Source organism: Nomascus leucogenys, chromosome 11 (assembly GCF_006542625.1).
Source record: "Nomascus leucogenys isolate Asia chromosome 11, Asia_NLE_v1, whole genome shotgun sequence".
In the NCBI taxonomy this organism is placed as follows: Eukaryota; Metazoa; Chordata; class Mammalia; order Primates; family Hylobatidae; genus Nomascus; species Nomascus leucogenys.
In genome coordinates this window covers 78,018,768-78,033,542 of record NC_044391.1, presented here as the reverse complement: position 1 = coordinate 78,033,542, position 14,775 = coordinate 78,018,768, and the positions used below count along the sequence as shown (strand labels likewise).

The 14,775-nt window shown below is 41.3% G+C and overlaps 1 protein-coding gene across 2 annotated transcripts in view; it reads right to left on the bottom strand.

Annotated features, from left to right (window-relative positions):
- Nucleotides 1-14,775, bottom strand: part of KCNAB1 (potassium voltage-gated channel subfamily A member regulatory beta subunit 1) — a 414,684-nt gene that overhangs the window by 75,229 nt on the left and 324,680 nt on the right. For both annotated transcript variants that reach the window (XM_003256336.4, XM_003256334.4), the window contains exons 3-5: nucleotides 9,771-9,808; nucleotides 5,186-5,265; nucleotides 2,847-2,891 (exon numbers count right to left, since the gene is read on the bottom strand). In XM_003256336.4, coding sequence (XP_003256384.1) covers nucleotides 2,847-2,891; nucleotides 5,186-5,265; nucleotides 9,771-9,808 — 163 coding nt within the window. The remainder of the gene's footprint in view (nucleotides 1-2,846; nucleotides 2,892-5,185; nucleotides 5,266-9,770; nucleotides 9,809-14,775) is intronic.

Genomic DNA, 14,775 nt, shown 5'->3' with positions numbered 1-14,775 from the left:
ATTCCATCATCTGTAGAGTCAATGCCTCAGGGCTCTCGGGTATAAAAGCCTAGTATGATTAATGATAACCAATGGGGAATGACGGTGACAAGTCTGACAACTTGGCTGCAACAAGAAAAATTTGTTGAAAATGTTAGCAGCCCCATCCCACTGAAGTTAATCCCCCAAAAGTAATTTGAATCACTATAATGGAAGGTCGATAAATACATGTACCTGGAGATAACACAACCTGAAAGGGCTGATGTACTTTCCAGGTTAATACATCAACCTCATGATACCTATTATAATAGCAATCTGCCACAGGGGAGCCCGGTCTCCTTTAGCACTTTCAACCTTCAACAAAAAGCTGGATGGAATATTATAAAAAATGAATGCAGTCCTTTTGATTATTCAAGGCTGCACATTCTATACAAACACTGCCACAGACTTAGTTTTTCAAAGTTAGGCTTCCTGTAAAATATTTGGCCTATATGGATATGCACACTAACATATATGTTCAAAGAGCAAGAGTAGACAGCAGCCTGGCAAATTGTCACTGACTCCCACAGAGGCCATTAGAGCAACTCTTGTGAGTGGGTAGAGAATGATAATGTATTTTACAGTGATATAGCACAGCCTTCAAAATGCTTTTGCACACCTTATCTCACTCTGTCAGCATGACACTCCATGAACTGTTAGGCTGTCCATTTTACAGGTGGGTAAATTGAGAACCAGAGAAGTGTAAATAACTTGTCCTGGATAACGCAGCTAGCAAGTGGTAGTGCCAGGACCAGAAGTCAAGTGTGCTAGTCGAAACAGCTTTTATAGGCTCAAAGCTATGATGATATGGTTTATTTTTTCACCAGTCTCATGGGGGCAACTGTGAACTGATATAAACATTCTGGAGTATAATAATAGCTTGAGTTTTTATTTGCAAGAATGAAAAGCAGTTTGTGGAAAATGCATGGTAATCTATTTTCTACAAAAGATATATAAAATAGGTTCTGCAGCTATAGAGAGTGATAATTTAATGTTCTCTGGGTGTTAAGAAAGAAAAGAGCTACTGTACTGATGCTTTGCCTCCTTCCTTAGATGTACTCCAGCAGCCTACACCTTGTTGCAGACTTACTGTACTATTAGTGGAATTTTCTCCAAGGTTTCTGTTATAATTGAATTGCATACCCCAAAAAGATATGTTAAAGTCCTAACCCGCAGAACCTCAGAATGTGAGCTTATTTGGAAATAGGATCACTGCAGATATAATTGGTTAATAGGTAGAGTAGGCCCTTAATCCAATATGACTGGTGTCTTTATCAGAAAACACTTAGACACATGAGAGGAGAGTTGAAGTGCTGCAGCTGCAGGTCAAGGAATGCCCAGGATGGCTGGCAACCACCGGAAGCTAAGAGGAAGCAAGGAAGAACTTTACCCAGAGGGTAAATGCCAGAGGGAGCATGGCCCTGCCAACCTTGAAGTCAAACCTTGATTTTGGATTTCTGGCCTCCAGAAACATGCAAGAATAAATTTCTGTTATTTTAAGTTACCGAGTTTCTGGTCCTTTGTTGCAGCAACCGTAGGGAATAGATACAGTCTCTACTTAGGCAGTGATGGGTAAACCAATACTCTGAGTGGGAAAGTAACTCAGGCAAGGTGAAGGACTGAGTGGGAACATGAATGTTTTTCCATATATAAGGTGGAATATAGTTTTCTATTAACATCCTTACAGTTCCCTGGGATGGGGGAGAAGGAGAAGGGAGAAGGAGAAAGTAGGTCATCAAAGTTTATTTGTTCATATCTCTATAAATATTTGGTTTTCCGTTTCCACAGGGCCGTCTATTCCTACCAAAAGTTTATCTCAGAGTGGGGAGTAAGCAGCCCTAAAAATAAATGGGTCTGTTTCACCTTCTTAGTTTCGCTTCCTAGATAGAGTTTAAATCATGTGTGCAAAAGCATAATAAAACTACTCTTGAACTCTTTGAGAATGTCCATTTTCCCTAGACTAAATTTTAGAAAATACATGCTAAGTGTTGAAGCACGAGTACACAGCTCTTTCCACAGTTGTCTTCACTAATACGATTACACTGTCATTTATTTGGTAATCAGCAGATATTATGCCAGGGCAGAGGAGGACCCCAAACTTGTCCAGTAACCTTTGCTGGGCTTTGCTTAATTCTGTACTCGTGCTGGGGAAGTAGTGGCTGAAATCTATAGTGAAATGGGGAAGTATTACCTCCCCACTGCCCATAGATGTTATAGCTTCCCTTATTACCACTATCTTTGGCTACAGAAGGTGATGGAAAGGGACGTGTAAGCACAGCCCCTTATGTTTCTCAAGGATAGCAGATGAAGCACTGTTCTGAATAGCCAGATAACAGGGTTCCTGGGCACACAGGAGAGATGCTGACTAAATGTGTTCAGATAAGAAAGCTTTGGGGTATTTATCCCAAAGTCTTCTTGTTTCATCATTTCTTTGCGTCCAGAGTTAATAAAATAAAGAGCAAACATAAATGCGTGTGTGGGGGGGATAATCAGCTTCTTGTCAAGTTACTTCCTGCAAGAGATTAGCACAAATGGCAGTCGGAAGCCATGAACCTGTCACTTTTTTATGCACAAATATTTCATGAACATCACCCCCTTCTCTGCTCAACTCTTTGGTAATTCATTGTGATCAATGACTAGTCAATAATTTTTGAAGCTCCAGAAGTGAACTTGCCGGCATTTATTATCAAGCCACTATAAATCATTGCTTTAACAACAGCTGATTTTTTTTGACAGTCTTTTGGTCAGGTGTCATATAATTTTATTTTTCCTTCTCTGGTGCAAAATAATACCTTTTTAAAAACAAATAATTATGGTGAATGCAATACCTCCAGCCTTTCTTCTTGATGATGCTCCCCAGAATCACTTCAGCCCTGGAGGGGGAAACAGATAATGTCTTAGGATGCAGTGTCCTGGAAAAGCAAGAGTCAATCCAGAACACAAGAACCATTCCTTGTTTGAACTCTCAGTGCCTACATATCCCGAAAATAGAAGCCGCTCTCGGCTGGTAGCACAGTTTCCGCTGTTTCTGCTTGTGCCTGCAGAATCCTGCTCCAGAGCATTCCAGAAGCACCTGCCAAATCCTGACACGCTGGCAGGAGACCGCCTGCAGTCCTGATACTAAGCAGCAGCAGTCATTTTGCAGTTTGGTGTTTTTGAACCAATGATCCCATATATAAATGTCCTGCTTGGTGGTGTCCAAAGGGAGTCAAAGTTTTCCTTCTAATTGCTATGAAGCAATTCAACTGCGACCATGGAGAACAATGACACCTCACATTGTTTAGATAAAAAATATTTGCTCCCAGGTATAAACTGAGAACCGATGTGTGGGTTTAGATGTCCCACATAGAGAACACTCGTGTACAGAACATCATAGGTTCCAGTGACAAACTTTGTCATAGGAGCAAAACAGAGGAAGACATAATGAAGTGTCCTTCCTGCCCCTAAGGCTGGGTTGCAGAGGCATACTGAAGGCATCCACCATCCTCTCCTCTTCCACCTACCCAGGCTGGGACCCAAGATTGAGGAGACAAATGTTCTATGTCCCTCGCAGTAAGACCAACATTGTCAGAAGCAGCTGGGGTCTCAGAGGCTTAGTGAATGGGAGATCAGTGGAATTAGCACCTTGTCCATTAGGATGCTATGGATGGGAGTCATGGCTAGTCATTATTGGTCTTAACTGAGAGTTCTGTCCTTGTTAGAGTGTATAGCTTGCAATAAGCCATGATGCGGGTTAGCTGTGGAGTATGCCCCGAAGAGACAAGCATTGAGTCTTATATTGGTGTTGCTTTTGTTTTTCCCTATCTCTCTTTTACCTTTTGCAACCTTGCATTTCACAGTGGAAACCTATCTCAATTATAGACTGACAATCAATAATTAATCAGAGCGATTATCCTCACAGGAGTAATACAAACAGGACTCTAACAGACTTGCTACTTACTTCTCCCTTTTTCTACCTTAGTGCCATTTGGTACTAAGCAGGATTCCACAAGAAGAAAACAATGGAAAGGGGTAGAAGGCAGAAAGGAGCAAGACCCTATAACCTTTACTTTCTCTCTTGGATTCAACAGAAAGCATCAAGAATGTGAGCTCTGAACCTCCTTGATGGTCCTTAAACATTGCCCTCTTCTTGAAAAGGAGCAAACTCATGCAAGGAAAATGCACTGGGACCATCCACTGATCATCCTGATTCAGCAAGTCCAGCAATTTGATTGTAATTCTCACCTGGAAGGAGACGAATTAGGCCTGCAGGTGATTATACCTCACAGTTCAGTTAGAAAATTGCAGAGCTGTTCAAACAGCTGGGCAGCTATTTAGTTTCCTTGGTTCTGAGAGCTGGACATCCATGTTCCCAGTAGGAGGCCAGGGAGCCCCAGATCTATTCTGAAATGTGCTGGTTGGGCTGGGACCTGGATGGCCTGAACCTTGAGGCCTGGCCTGGCACATTTCCTATGTGTTCTGGTTTAACAAGCCCTGTCTTAGGGCTCCAAATTTGCCTTGGGTTCAAAGGAAGGTTGCAGTTGGATGTGACTCCTTTCACAAAAGAAGCGAGGACTCTCTGCAGCCCTTCCTGTCCTCAGAATGGGCTCTGAGATCCCCTCTTACAAAAGATAATAGATTCTTTGGCATCTTGGGGGATCCTGACTTTGACGTCTGATCTTTCTGTAATGCTAGTGTAGGGACAGGCAAGTAAACAGTGAGAGCTCCTGTTTCCCTGCAAGGAGGATGTCCCAGTTCCTCAGGGGCTGAAAAACTATGAGATATGGTTATGAAATAAAAAGACTAACTTTTGAGCAACGATTTTGGAATCTGTTCATTCATTTGGTCCCTCATGTATTCGACTAATACTTCTCAATCTCCGCTGCCACTACTCTGGCATCAGACTCTGCTGCCCCTCATATAGACATGGCAATTGCTTCCTGGTCATATACCCCCTTCAGCCCATTCTTCATACAGGGACCAGAAGCAGGAAGGTTTGGGTGAGCAGAGAGTGCCAGAGACAGTCAATATCCCCAATTCTAGTAACGGTGGAAGAGGGCAGAACACAGCAGAGCCACCAACACGTGGAGAAAGGACAGAACCTTTTCACCAACATGCTGGAAATGGTCTGGGCTGATTCTTTCGGTGCTACAGATGCCATGAGTGACACAAACAAGTACTGACTTACTTTCCAGCAGCATAGACTTCGGCAGTATCAAAGAGGTTAACACCACTTTCATAAGCGATGGTCATCAGCCGTTCAGCAACCTGCAAGGGGAGAGAAAGGTCACTCAGAAAAGCCAAATGCTTTCCAAACCTGGAAGCAACTTTGAGTCCTCTACTGGTCTTTAGGAACACTGACCTCTCACTAACCACTCCTTATTTTTCTTGGTTTTAGTGAAGAGAGGGAAAGAAAGAAGTCTCAGCCAGTATCCATACGACAGAAGTATTCTTTCCTTCAGACATAGGGCACTAAGGGGTTACTTGAAGGCTGGGATTTAGCCTACCCAAAGTGGATAGATTTGTGTTTCTCACTCTGCTGGGAAGAGCTGGTTTGACAACATTCTTTATGGTATCTTAATCTTTCTGACAAAGAGGGCCATTTGTATCACTGTGTGACTCCATTCCTCAACTCCTTTCTCCAAGCCAATAAGTTTTGGCAGCTGGGTGACTCCTGACCTGAAAGCTTGTGACTTTTTCCTTGAGGCTGAGACAGAGCTGTGACTGTTGTAAAACTCCTGCCACCCACAGTTCAGCAAAATCTCAGGCACCATCGTAGAGCAGCCATTGAATCAACACAGAGAGGGGGCAGCGTGCCTCTGACTCACCAGGAACCCAGCTCCTCACTGTTCTGCCTGCAAACAGGCCTCAAAGCTCCTTGTTCCTTGCTTTGTGCTGCTGAACGCAAGTGGTGAGTATGACAGAAGAGTACAGAATAGCTATACACAGCTTAAGGAATAGCCAGAGAGGGATAGCCATAAACAGCAGTGGAGAGGGGCCATGTTTTCATTTTGCCGGTTGACTTACTGGTCATTTGAAAAATTACACACCTCACAAATAATTTTAATTGATTTTTCCATTATGTTTTGATGGCAGGCTAAAGTTGCTTCATCCGCATTTCCAAAATGAACTATTTTTCTGTTGCTTTAAAAATTAGCCTACCAAGAAAAAATGTTAAGCTAGCAAAATGGAGTCCATCCAGATTCTTTAGCATAATAGTATGCTATTACTGCTTTCAATTTACTACCATTAAAACATTTATCTTATATTCCTATAATTTTTAAATTATATCCTAACTGGAGATTAAAAGTTAAGACAAGTTTTCTCTATTATGACTGTCCTATGTTTTAAAAATTATTGTGCTTCTATTTTATATTAGCCTGTGTATGTCATATGACATATTGGTATATTATTGGATATGTACACAAATCTTATCTAGAGAGTTTTTTAAGATAAGATGGAGAATTCTGGATGGAGATTTAAACTAAACGATGACAGAGATGTTTCCCAATCATTGGACTTGAAGGCCTGAATGTGAAATAATGAAAAACATCACCAACTAAGTCTGAAGAGTGGTTTCTGGCCTTGAGGGTCCTACTTACTAGAAAAATAAACGTGGGCAAATCATCTGACCTCTCTGTAGATTCAGCTTCCTCGTTTGCAAAATGGGGTTGATTTTGTTCATGGATCTCCTCCTCCTGCATGAAGCCCAGAGGCCTCGGGCGAAGCTGACCTCACCTCCCTCTAGCGGGGGCCTGGGGGGCCTACGAGTGAGTTGCTCAGGAAGGGTCATGTGACCCACCCTGGCCTATGAGATATGAGGAGAAGTTTGCTGGAGACTTCTGGGAACATTATTCTTTGTTCCTACTGAGTTTCTAGGAGCAACACCCTTTCCCTGGAGTTACTGTTCTAATTGAGGCCTAGGTTTCCGGCAGCCGCCTTTCTTAAGCAGTTGATACACAAAGACCCACAGGGCCAGAGACTCGCTGGGAAGCAGATTGGGAGTCACTGACTGAGGCAGCCCTGAAGCTTGCTCTTCATCTACACTTCTAGTGTGAAAGTCAAAATAATTTTTCTTTTATGGGTTAACCTGATTTGAGTTAGGCTTTTGTTACCTACAGTTAAAGGCACCTTAACTACCTTACAGATAAAAAAATGTAAATAAAACGCTGAAAATTAAGTGCTATAAGATGCTAATATGCTCTCATCATTTTAAATAAATAATTATTCATATCAGTAACATCTATCTTTATTTTTTGATGAAGCCAAATCATCTTTGAGAGGCACCTTACAGAATTTGGTGTTTGTATCCTTTTGATAATATCCCTGCCAAATGGTAATTCAATAAATGAACTCTCCCAGTGATGGGGACATCCCCACCTCCTGAGACAATGTTGACAGTGATGTAATTATCAACAATTAGCACACTGTGGTGTGGCCAGCCCTAGTATTCCATATTTGCATGTACTTTATGTTGAGATTGTTTGAAGCCAGAGAGAAAGCAGGAAAATCAAGGTAGGTGTACTCATTGCTATTGGTCCGCATTTTTGCTACACGGAAAGCACTGAGCTCAAAGACTTCTATGATGGGTGAGACTGAATCTGGCTGTGTCTCCCTTCTTGCCTTTGCTGGCATTCTCTCTTCAGGGACCCAGGGAAGGCCACAGATGCTCTCTGGAAGTACAACAGCTATTTTCCTGGTCTGCATCTGAGGTGAGCGCTTCAGCAGCCATTCATGACAGCTTTATTGTAGTTTTTAGACTTGAAATTTTGAAATTATTCATCTCAGAGGTCAGCCCTTCAGACTACGACCCGGGCAAGCTTGGCTCATTGCAGCAGACAGCAGACACTGTGAAGAGGAGAGTGAAGACTAGGGGGAAATAATGCACTTTACTTGGCCCCTCTGCTCAGAAAGGGAAGGTATTTTTGTCTTTTTCCCTTCCAAGCACCGTCAGTAGTAGGTTATACATGTGCTGGATACAGTGGATTATTAACTGTAGGCCTCCCTCCCTGCTTGCCACCTATTTTGTATGAGACTTCAAGTCCATAGTCCGTGCTCTGCTTTCTGTGGCTTTGCCTTTGTGCCTCCTCCATACACCCCTTCCTGGTGCCAGTCAGAGAGAGTCCTGTAGCAAACTCTGGGATGTGCCCTCAGGTTCTCCTTTGGAACTGAGGGACTTATTCCCTGAGCTGCTGGGAATGCTGCCATCAAACGGCCTTCCTCTGTCAGCCCTCTCTGGAAATTGCACTTGGCTAGAGAAAGTCACCTAGCCCAAGGTCAGACCTGCTTCCCGATCAGCCTCTGGTCCGATGACTGGTCAGTAAAAGGACATAAAGACCCAGTCCTTTATGTTGTCCCAAACTGAGACAACTCTGCAGAACCACCTCAGTTTTGGAGATCCCCATGGAGTCGGCTGAGGTCATTGTTGAGGCTGCATTATGACCCAAGTTCTCTGTGTGCCCAGTGCTGCTTTCTTCCCTGCCCTATGCTGATCCTGAGAACACTTCCTAATAACTGTCCTGCATGCTACTCTCTAGCTTAAAGTCTGCATCCCTGGGGAGCCCCCATGAGGCAAGCCCTATAAGGTGACATGTGCCCAATACAGGGAACAGGCATTAGGACGGACAAGAATATACAGTTAAGACTTCTCTCTCAGATCTGCTAAATAACACTGGTGATTTTGGGAGCTGTGGAGAAAAGCCTCTGTTTCCCAAGTGTCTCGTTAGGAATGATAGTAAGAACTACCTTTGTAAAGGGCTTATTCTGGGCCAGGTACCCCACTAAGCACTTTACAGGCATCATCTCATTAATCTTAACCACCATCCTGCTGAGTAGACGGTACGAGCGTTTTATTGATGTGGCCACCGTTAGTACACGTAAATGTTAGTAAACCAGGTCAGTCAATGGTAGAGTGGGACTGGATCCCACTCGGTGCACCCACTCAGAGACACTATCCCTGACTCTTCTTGCAGGTAGACAATGAAGCATCAGAGGGACTCAGGGCATTGCCCTCAGGGGAGTTCTTGGTGCTCAATGCCTGCATACCTCACTTATGCCATGAAGGTATTCCTTAAAGGAAACGATAAAAATATCATTTTGGTAAGTACTGTTTTGACTGTGCAAATGATGATCTAAAGGAATTTTATTGTAAATATAATCACCATAGCTGCCATTTATTGAGTGTCTGCTACCTACTAGTCAGACGACTATATAAACATCTGACGAGTATGATGTGTTAATCCTTTCAACAGACCATCAAGGTTAGCATTAGCAGCTCATTTTATATAGGATGGACTGAGGCTCAGAGAGGTTAGATTAAGTCGCCCAAGTCAGGTGACCAACTGTTCAGTTTTTCCAGGACTGAGAGGGTTTCTGCAACGTGGGCTTCCGATACTATAATTAAGAAACTTCTGTGCAAACTGAGAGCAATTAGTCATCCTAGTTGCAGCTAAAAATAAACAAACAGATAAAGCAAACAACATCATAGCAATACAATCTTTTCATAAAGTGACTAATGTTTATTCCAAATTGTTTCATTCTCTGACTGTTCAACCTGCATATATAATGTACAGTTTCAAGGGCTATTAATAGTCTCAATGTAAAAAATACAACATGCAAAATAAAATCACAATAATCTCTGAGTCAATTTAACCATTTCCTGTGAATTAAACCTTATCCCTGTAGAATGTCAGGGTCCCAGGAAGAGGACTCCCGCTATACAGCTCTCTCTGCATTTTCTTTCATCAGCATAATAGAGGCCAAAGGTAACTTACCTCATCTGAAATTTGACCTCCAAATGTCACCCATGTTCCTAGAAAAGAATAAATATTTGCATATTATTCATCATCATTTTTCTAATATTGTGCATAATAAGGGAAATTCTTACCTTGGGACTACCTCAATAGGTTGTATGGGTAGTTCACAAAGGTACCTGGATGAGGGGCACATGTGGGCTGTGGTCTAGTCTGTCTTCTTCTAACTAAGTATTCCAGAAGGGGTCTGTATCCCTCTGGAGAAAGGGGTGCCGTTTCTTTACTGAAAGCCACCGTACATACTATTGGCAGCCCTATCCTAGAAGATGCTTTCTCTTCTGCTATAGGGCCATGGATGCTAGTGTACAAGATCCATTCTTGCTCCCACTGAGCTAAGAAGCCACATATTCTGAAAGTGAAGGTAAGACCTTGGGTTATGGTTATGGTTCTCCCCTTCTTTGCCTCCAAATAGTGGCTGTATTTTTGATTCATTATTACTTTTCAAATGAAACCCTCTTAGAGGTCTTTCCAGTGCCCACTTACAAGACTCAGGAGGTGACACTTATGTGCCTTCTCTGTTGTGACCTGCCATTCCAGAATGGAAATCTTCATTGGTTTGGGTGAGAGTGGAGACAGCAGCAGGATTAAGGTTTGGGAAGGCAAGGGGAGAGATGCACACTCAGCAGCCAAAGACGTTTGAAACTTCGTAAAGCAGAAGGGAAGCTGAAGTGGAGTGGGCACTTGCTATGCTGGTCTCCAGTCACCTCATTTATTCATCCTTTATGGATAGATCTTCCTAAACGGAGGATTTATTCCCTTCCTTTCCCTTCCTAAAGGAGGGAATGAATTCTTTTGATTCCTAATTATATGCCACATAAAAGCATTGCACTCACGTGTAAGGGACAGTGAGATGATTGGCCCAGTTCCTGTCTTGCAGGAGCTCACGGTTTATAAGACCACTTGACAAATGCTATGACTGAGGTGAACATAAGGCAGTTAAAAGGGAGTGCTCTATTTAGATTGGAGGGTGGTGGCATTCTAGGAAGACTTCCTAGAAGAGGTAACAGCTAGGTCGAGTCTCACAGGGGTTAACTGAACGAAGAAGAATGGGACAGACATTCTAGGCAGAGGAAAGAGCACGGGCCAGGAAAGGAGGTGGGAAACTCCAGAGAGTGCTGATGAGCAGGGGCCTACACGATCAGGCCATGAGATGAAATGTGGGAGCACAGGGAGGGATGGCAGGAGTGAGAGCAGTAGGGCCTGGGCACAAGTGATATTTGGGAGGCATACAAAGAAATGTGGTCGAAAACGCATAGTTTGCATTTTGTAATAACAGTCCTAGCTACCATTTATGGAACACTTTCCAAATGCCAGACAGTATACTAAGAAGCTTCCCAGATCACTTTATGCTTATTTCCAGATGAGGAATCGAAAATTAAACAACTCAATAAGTGAAATACCCAGGATTCCCCAAATGGACTGGCTTCAAGAAGGGTATCCTTTTCACCACACCACACTGCCTTATTAAGACCATTTCCAAATTAATTATCGCACTTGGATTTCATACTCCATAGAAATACGTTGATATAATTGTGCCTTTTCTCTTACTTCTCAGGGACTAAAATAAAAGTAGGGTATAAATTGTTTTACTTTTATAGTCTACATATCCAGAGGTTGCAGATGGGCAGCCCACAGGGTGCCTTGTTTTGCTTGAATAGAATGGTGTTGATCCACCTGGTATTTTAATAAATTTTGAATAAGTTGCCAACATTTAAACAATTAGAAGATTTTTCTTGAAATGTTTTGATTTCCAGCTGCCTTTGACAGCAAAGGGCTGATGTCCTCACCAGGTGGACAGCCCCTAAATCAGAGGACTGTGCCCTCTCAGTTAATTAAAGCCTCCACATCTTCCTGTTGTATTCCCAGCACTGAAATCAAAGAGTAGTAGCTTTTCACCACCATGCGTTTACTGATATTTTTCTTACTGTAAAAAGAAGAGGAAAATGAACTTGTGCATCTCCTAAAAAAACAATTATTATAAGAAAAAAATAGGAGCATAACTTTTTTTGGGGGGAGGGTGGATGGGAAGAGTATCCAAACAAAGAATGTTTGCAAAGAAAAATTACATCTTAAGGTACCATTAAAAAAAAAATCAGACTTGACTGCTACACAGAAAAGATGGGTGTTGGAAAATTTAATAGACTGAAGAAATGGCAGCATTTGTTTTTGAATGAGAGTAAAACAAGTGAGCTGCTGTGAAATAGTTCTTTATTAAGTGAAAAAATTGCCTGGGTATCAAAACCTTTTTGCAGACAACACAGTTTATAAAACAGTCTGTTTTGAATGCTGCAGAAATTATGTGTCCAGAGCCTCAACAGGCATTTGTAAATGTTAGTCTAACGAGCAACTTTGTAGCTTGGTATGTTAAAAATAAGATTGAGAACTTTCAGGACAAGTTAATTTATGGGTGGCATTTTCTCTTGCAGCAAATGAGAACACAGATATAGAGAATAGCACACTGTTAACTATATTTATTTGTGGTGTGGTGAGAATTTTGAAGGGGTCAAGGAACTTCAGAAACAGGAGCCCATGAAAGGCAAAACATCAGGAAATGGCTGACTCTGTGTTATGAAAAAGGTCTCAGACCATTTGGATGTAGAATGCATTGGTCAAAGTCACCAAGTGTTACTATAGATGGAGCTCTCAGGATGTGTGGAGTTAACGTCAGGCCTGTCAAGTAACAGCCCATAGGTGGCACTATTTTGTAGGTACACTATCCCTAAGTCCATTAATTTCCTCATTCATCAGAAATTGCTTTGGGCACAAAGCTAAAATGGGAGAAGTCACGGATTCAGTAATTAATACCACTAATTGGCTATTCTTCTATGTCTTTGAGCAAAATCAGGTCAACATTTGCTTAATGAATTTGCTGGCTTACTTGCACTGTGGTGCAGAAGAGATTTTTTTAACTGTTAATGTCATCACAGGGGATGGCCCTAGCTCTGCTTAGCAGTGAAGATTAGCCCAAAGTCCTGAGCTTTTTGCTGACTCTACAACTTATCTATATTTTTTGACTATTTTTCTATAGGTACAGTCACAAGCATTGCACAAATGTTTCATTTGTGAGCTTCTCTCAGTCCAGATAAAGTTAACATTTTGGGAAATTCATTTGTAAAGGAATAATTTCATCTACTTTCCTACGTTGTGATCAGTTTTCAGGAATGAAGATGATAACGTAAAATTTATTCTCTAAAACTATGCCATTGAAAACCAAATTCTAAAAATGTTCTCAGACTTCAAACTTTATGAAAATAAAATAACATTATTTAGCTTACCTTTCTTATTTTTTGATAGCACCTATGTTGGGCTATGATTAGACATTATCAAACTGTAATGCAAAAATGGTACTGAAGTCTATTTGAAGTCTAAGTAGAACAATGCTGAAAGCCAGGATTGTACACACATTTTGGAAGAGGTGATTCTAGATATAAGAACCATTTACAGTAGTAATTCCATCCACGTTAGGAAGAGCCTATGTTTAGGAGCAGCTCGACTCCAAAATTAATCTGAAAAAAACCAACCACGCTCCTGGCTTAAGTGTTGAAGGCTGCATTGTGTACATCACAGTGAAAAATACAGGGCCTGAAACATGTTTTGGTACAGAAAAAGAGATGTGAGGCTTCTGATTCCAAGTCAAAGCAGTAATGAATTATGAAATAAAAATATAGCAATAATTGTTTTCCTTTTTCAATTAGTTTTTAAAATTTAATATGAAATGGCATACAAATATTATATATATTTACATTATTACATACCTATACCATAATTTAATAAGAATAAAGTGTTTGCTTCCATTTCTTGGAGTTTGTCATTTTTACATTCAGCTTATTTTGTTCATGATGACTACCTACCTGGCCCTTTCGACACTTGCTACTCATTTGTTTTCTAGCTACTTGTTTATAGAGTTTATATCTTTTACTAGAGAGTAAGCTGTCTGAGGGCTACACTTTTATTTCATTCGTCTTTGCATCTCCACAGCCCTAGAAAAGAAGTGAGTTCTTAGTTACATGGTCAGTAAGTGTTGGTTAAATTGAATTACATTGCCTTGTTGACTGCTATTAATCTTTAAAATTTTGGGATAATTTCCTACCAAGCAAATGTCCTTATTATGACTTATAGAAAAATGAATAATGCTCATCAATAATCTTTAGTTCTTCTAGTCTATAGATGATTGAAATGTTTCTCCCCATCCCTGGGTACCCACCCAGCTATGCCCCTCTGTGGAAAAAGGCCAAGGGAAAGTCTTTCTCCTTGGCTGAAATGCCTCCAGCAAGGGGATGGGTAGGTGGCCCAGTGTAGGTGGGGTCCACCGACTGCCCCTGAGGAGGAGTTGCCTCTCACAGACAGGACACAACCCCTCCTGCTGGAGAGGAATGGGGCAACAGCCTTCTAGACAGAAGAACTCTGTTTCTATGATTTTATTTTCTACTGTGCTCCACTCCAGAAGAACTGAGGTGACTTGTTAGTTAATATGATTCTCAAAAACCCTCTGTGACAGTTTTCTTAACCATTTTTGTCTCTAATGAGAACATGCTTTCCTGAGACCTAGGGTGGCATACAATTATTTCACTGTGTAATCTCAGATTAGCAGGATGTTATTTACAAGATGATTTTACTAAACTGACAATAGTTATTTCTAACCTTTTAAAAGAAGGGAGAGTATAAAGATAACTCTTTGAACTATTTTGTGTCTTCTGATTAAACCCTTTTATGCACCAAGGAATATTTGCTTTGAAAACCTGTGTTAAGCTCCTTGGAGTAAATCTAGCATAGCATAGAAAAATGATGGATGAAAGGTAAAAAGAAGAAAACTGCCCGCCCACACACATCTATCTTGGTTACATCATTATCTTTTGGTGATTATCAGGGTAATTACTTCTTGCGTATTCATTCAAAAAACATGTTTATCATTTAAATGACTGCCTTGCTTGGAGTATAAAGGATATTTAGACATTTAGATGAGATC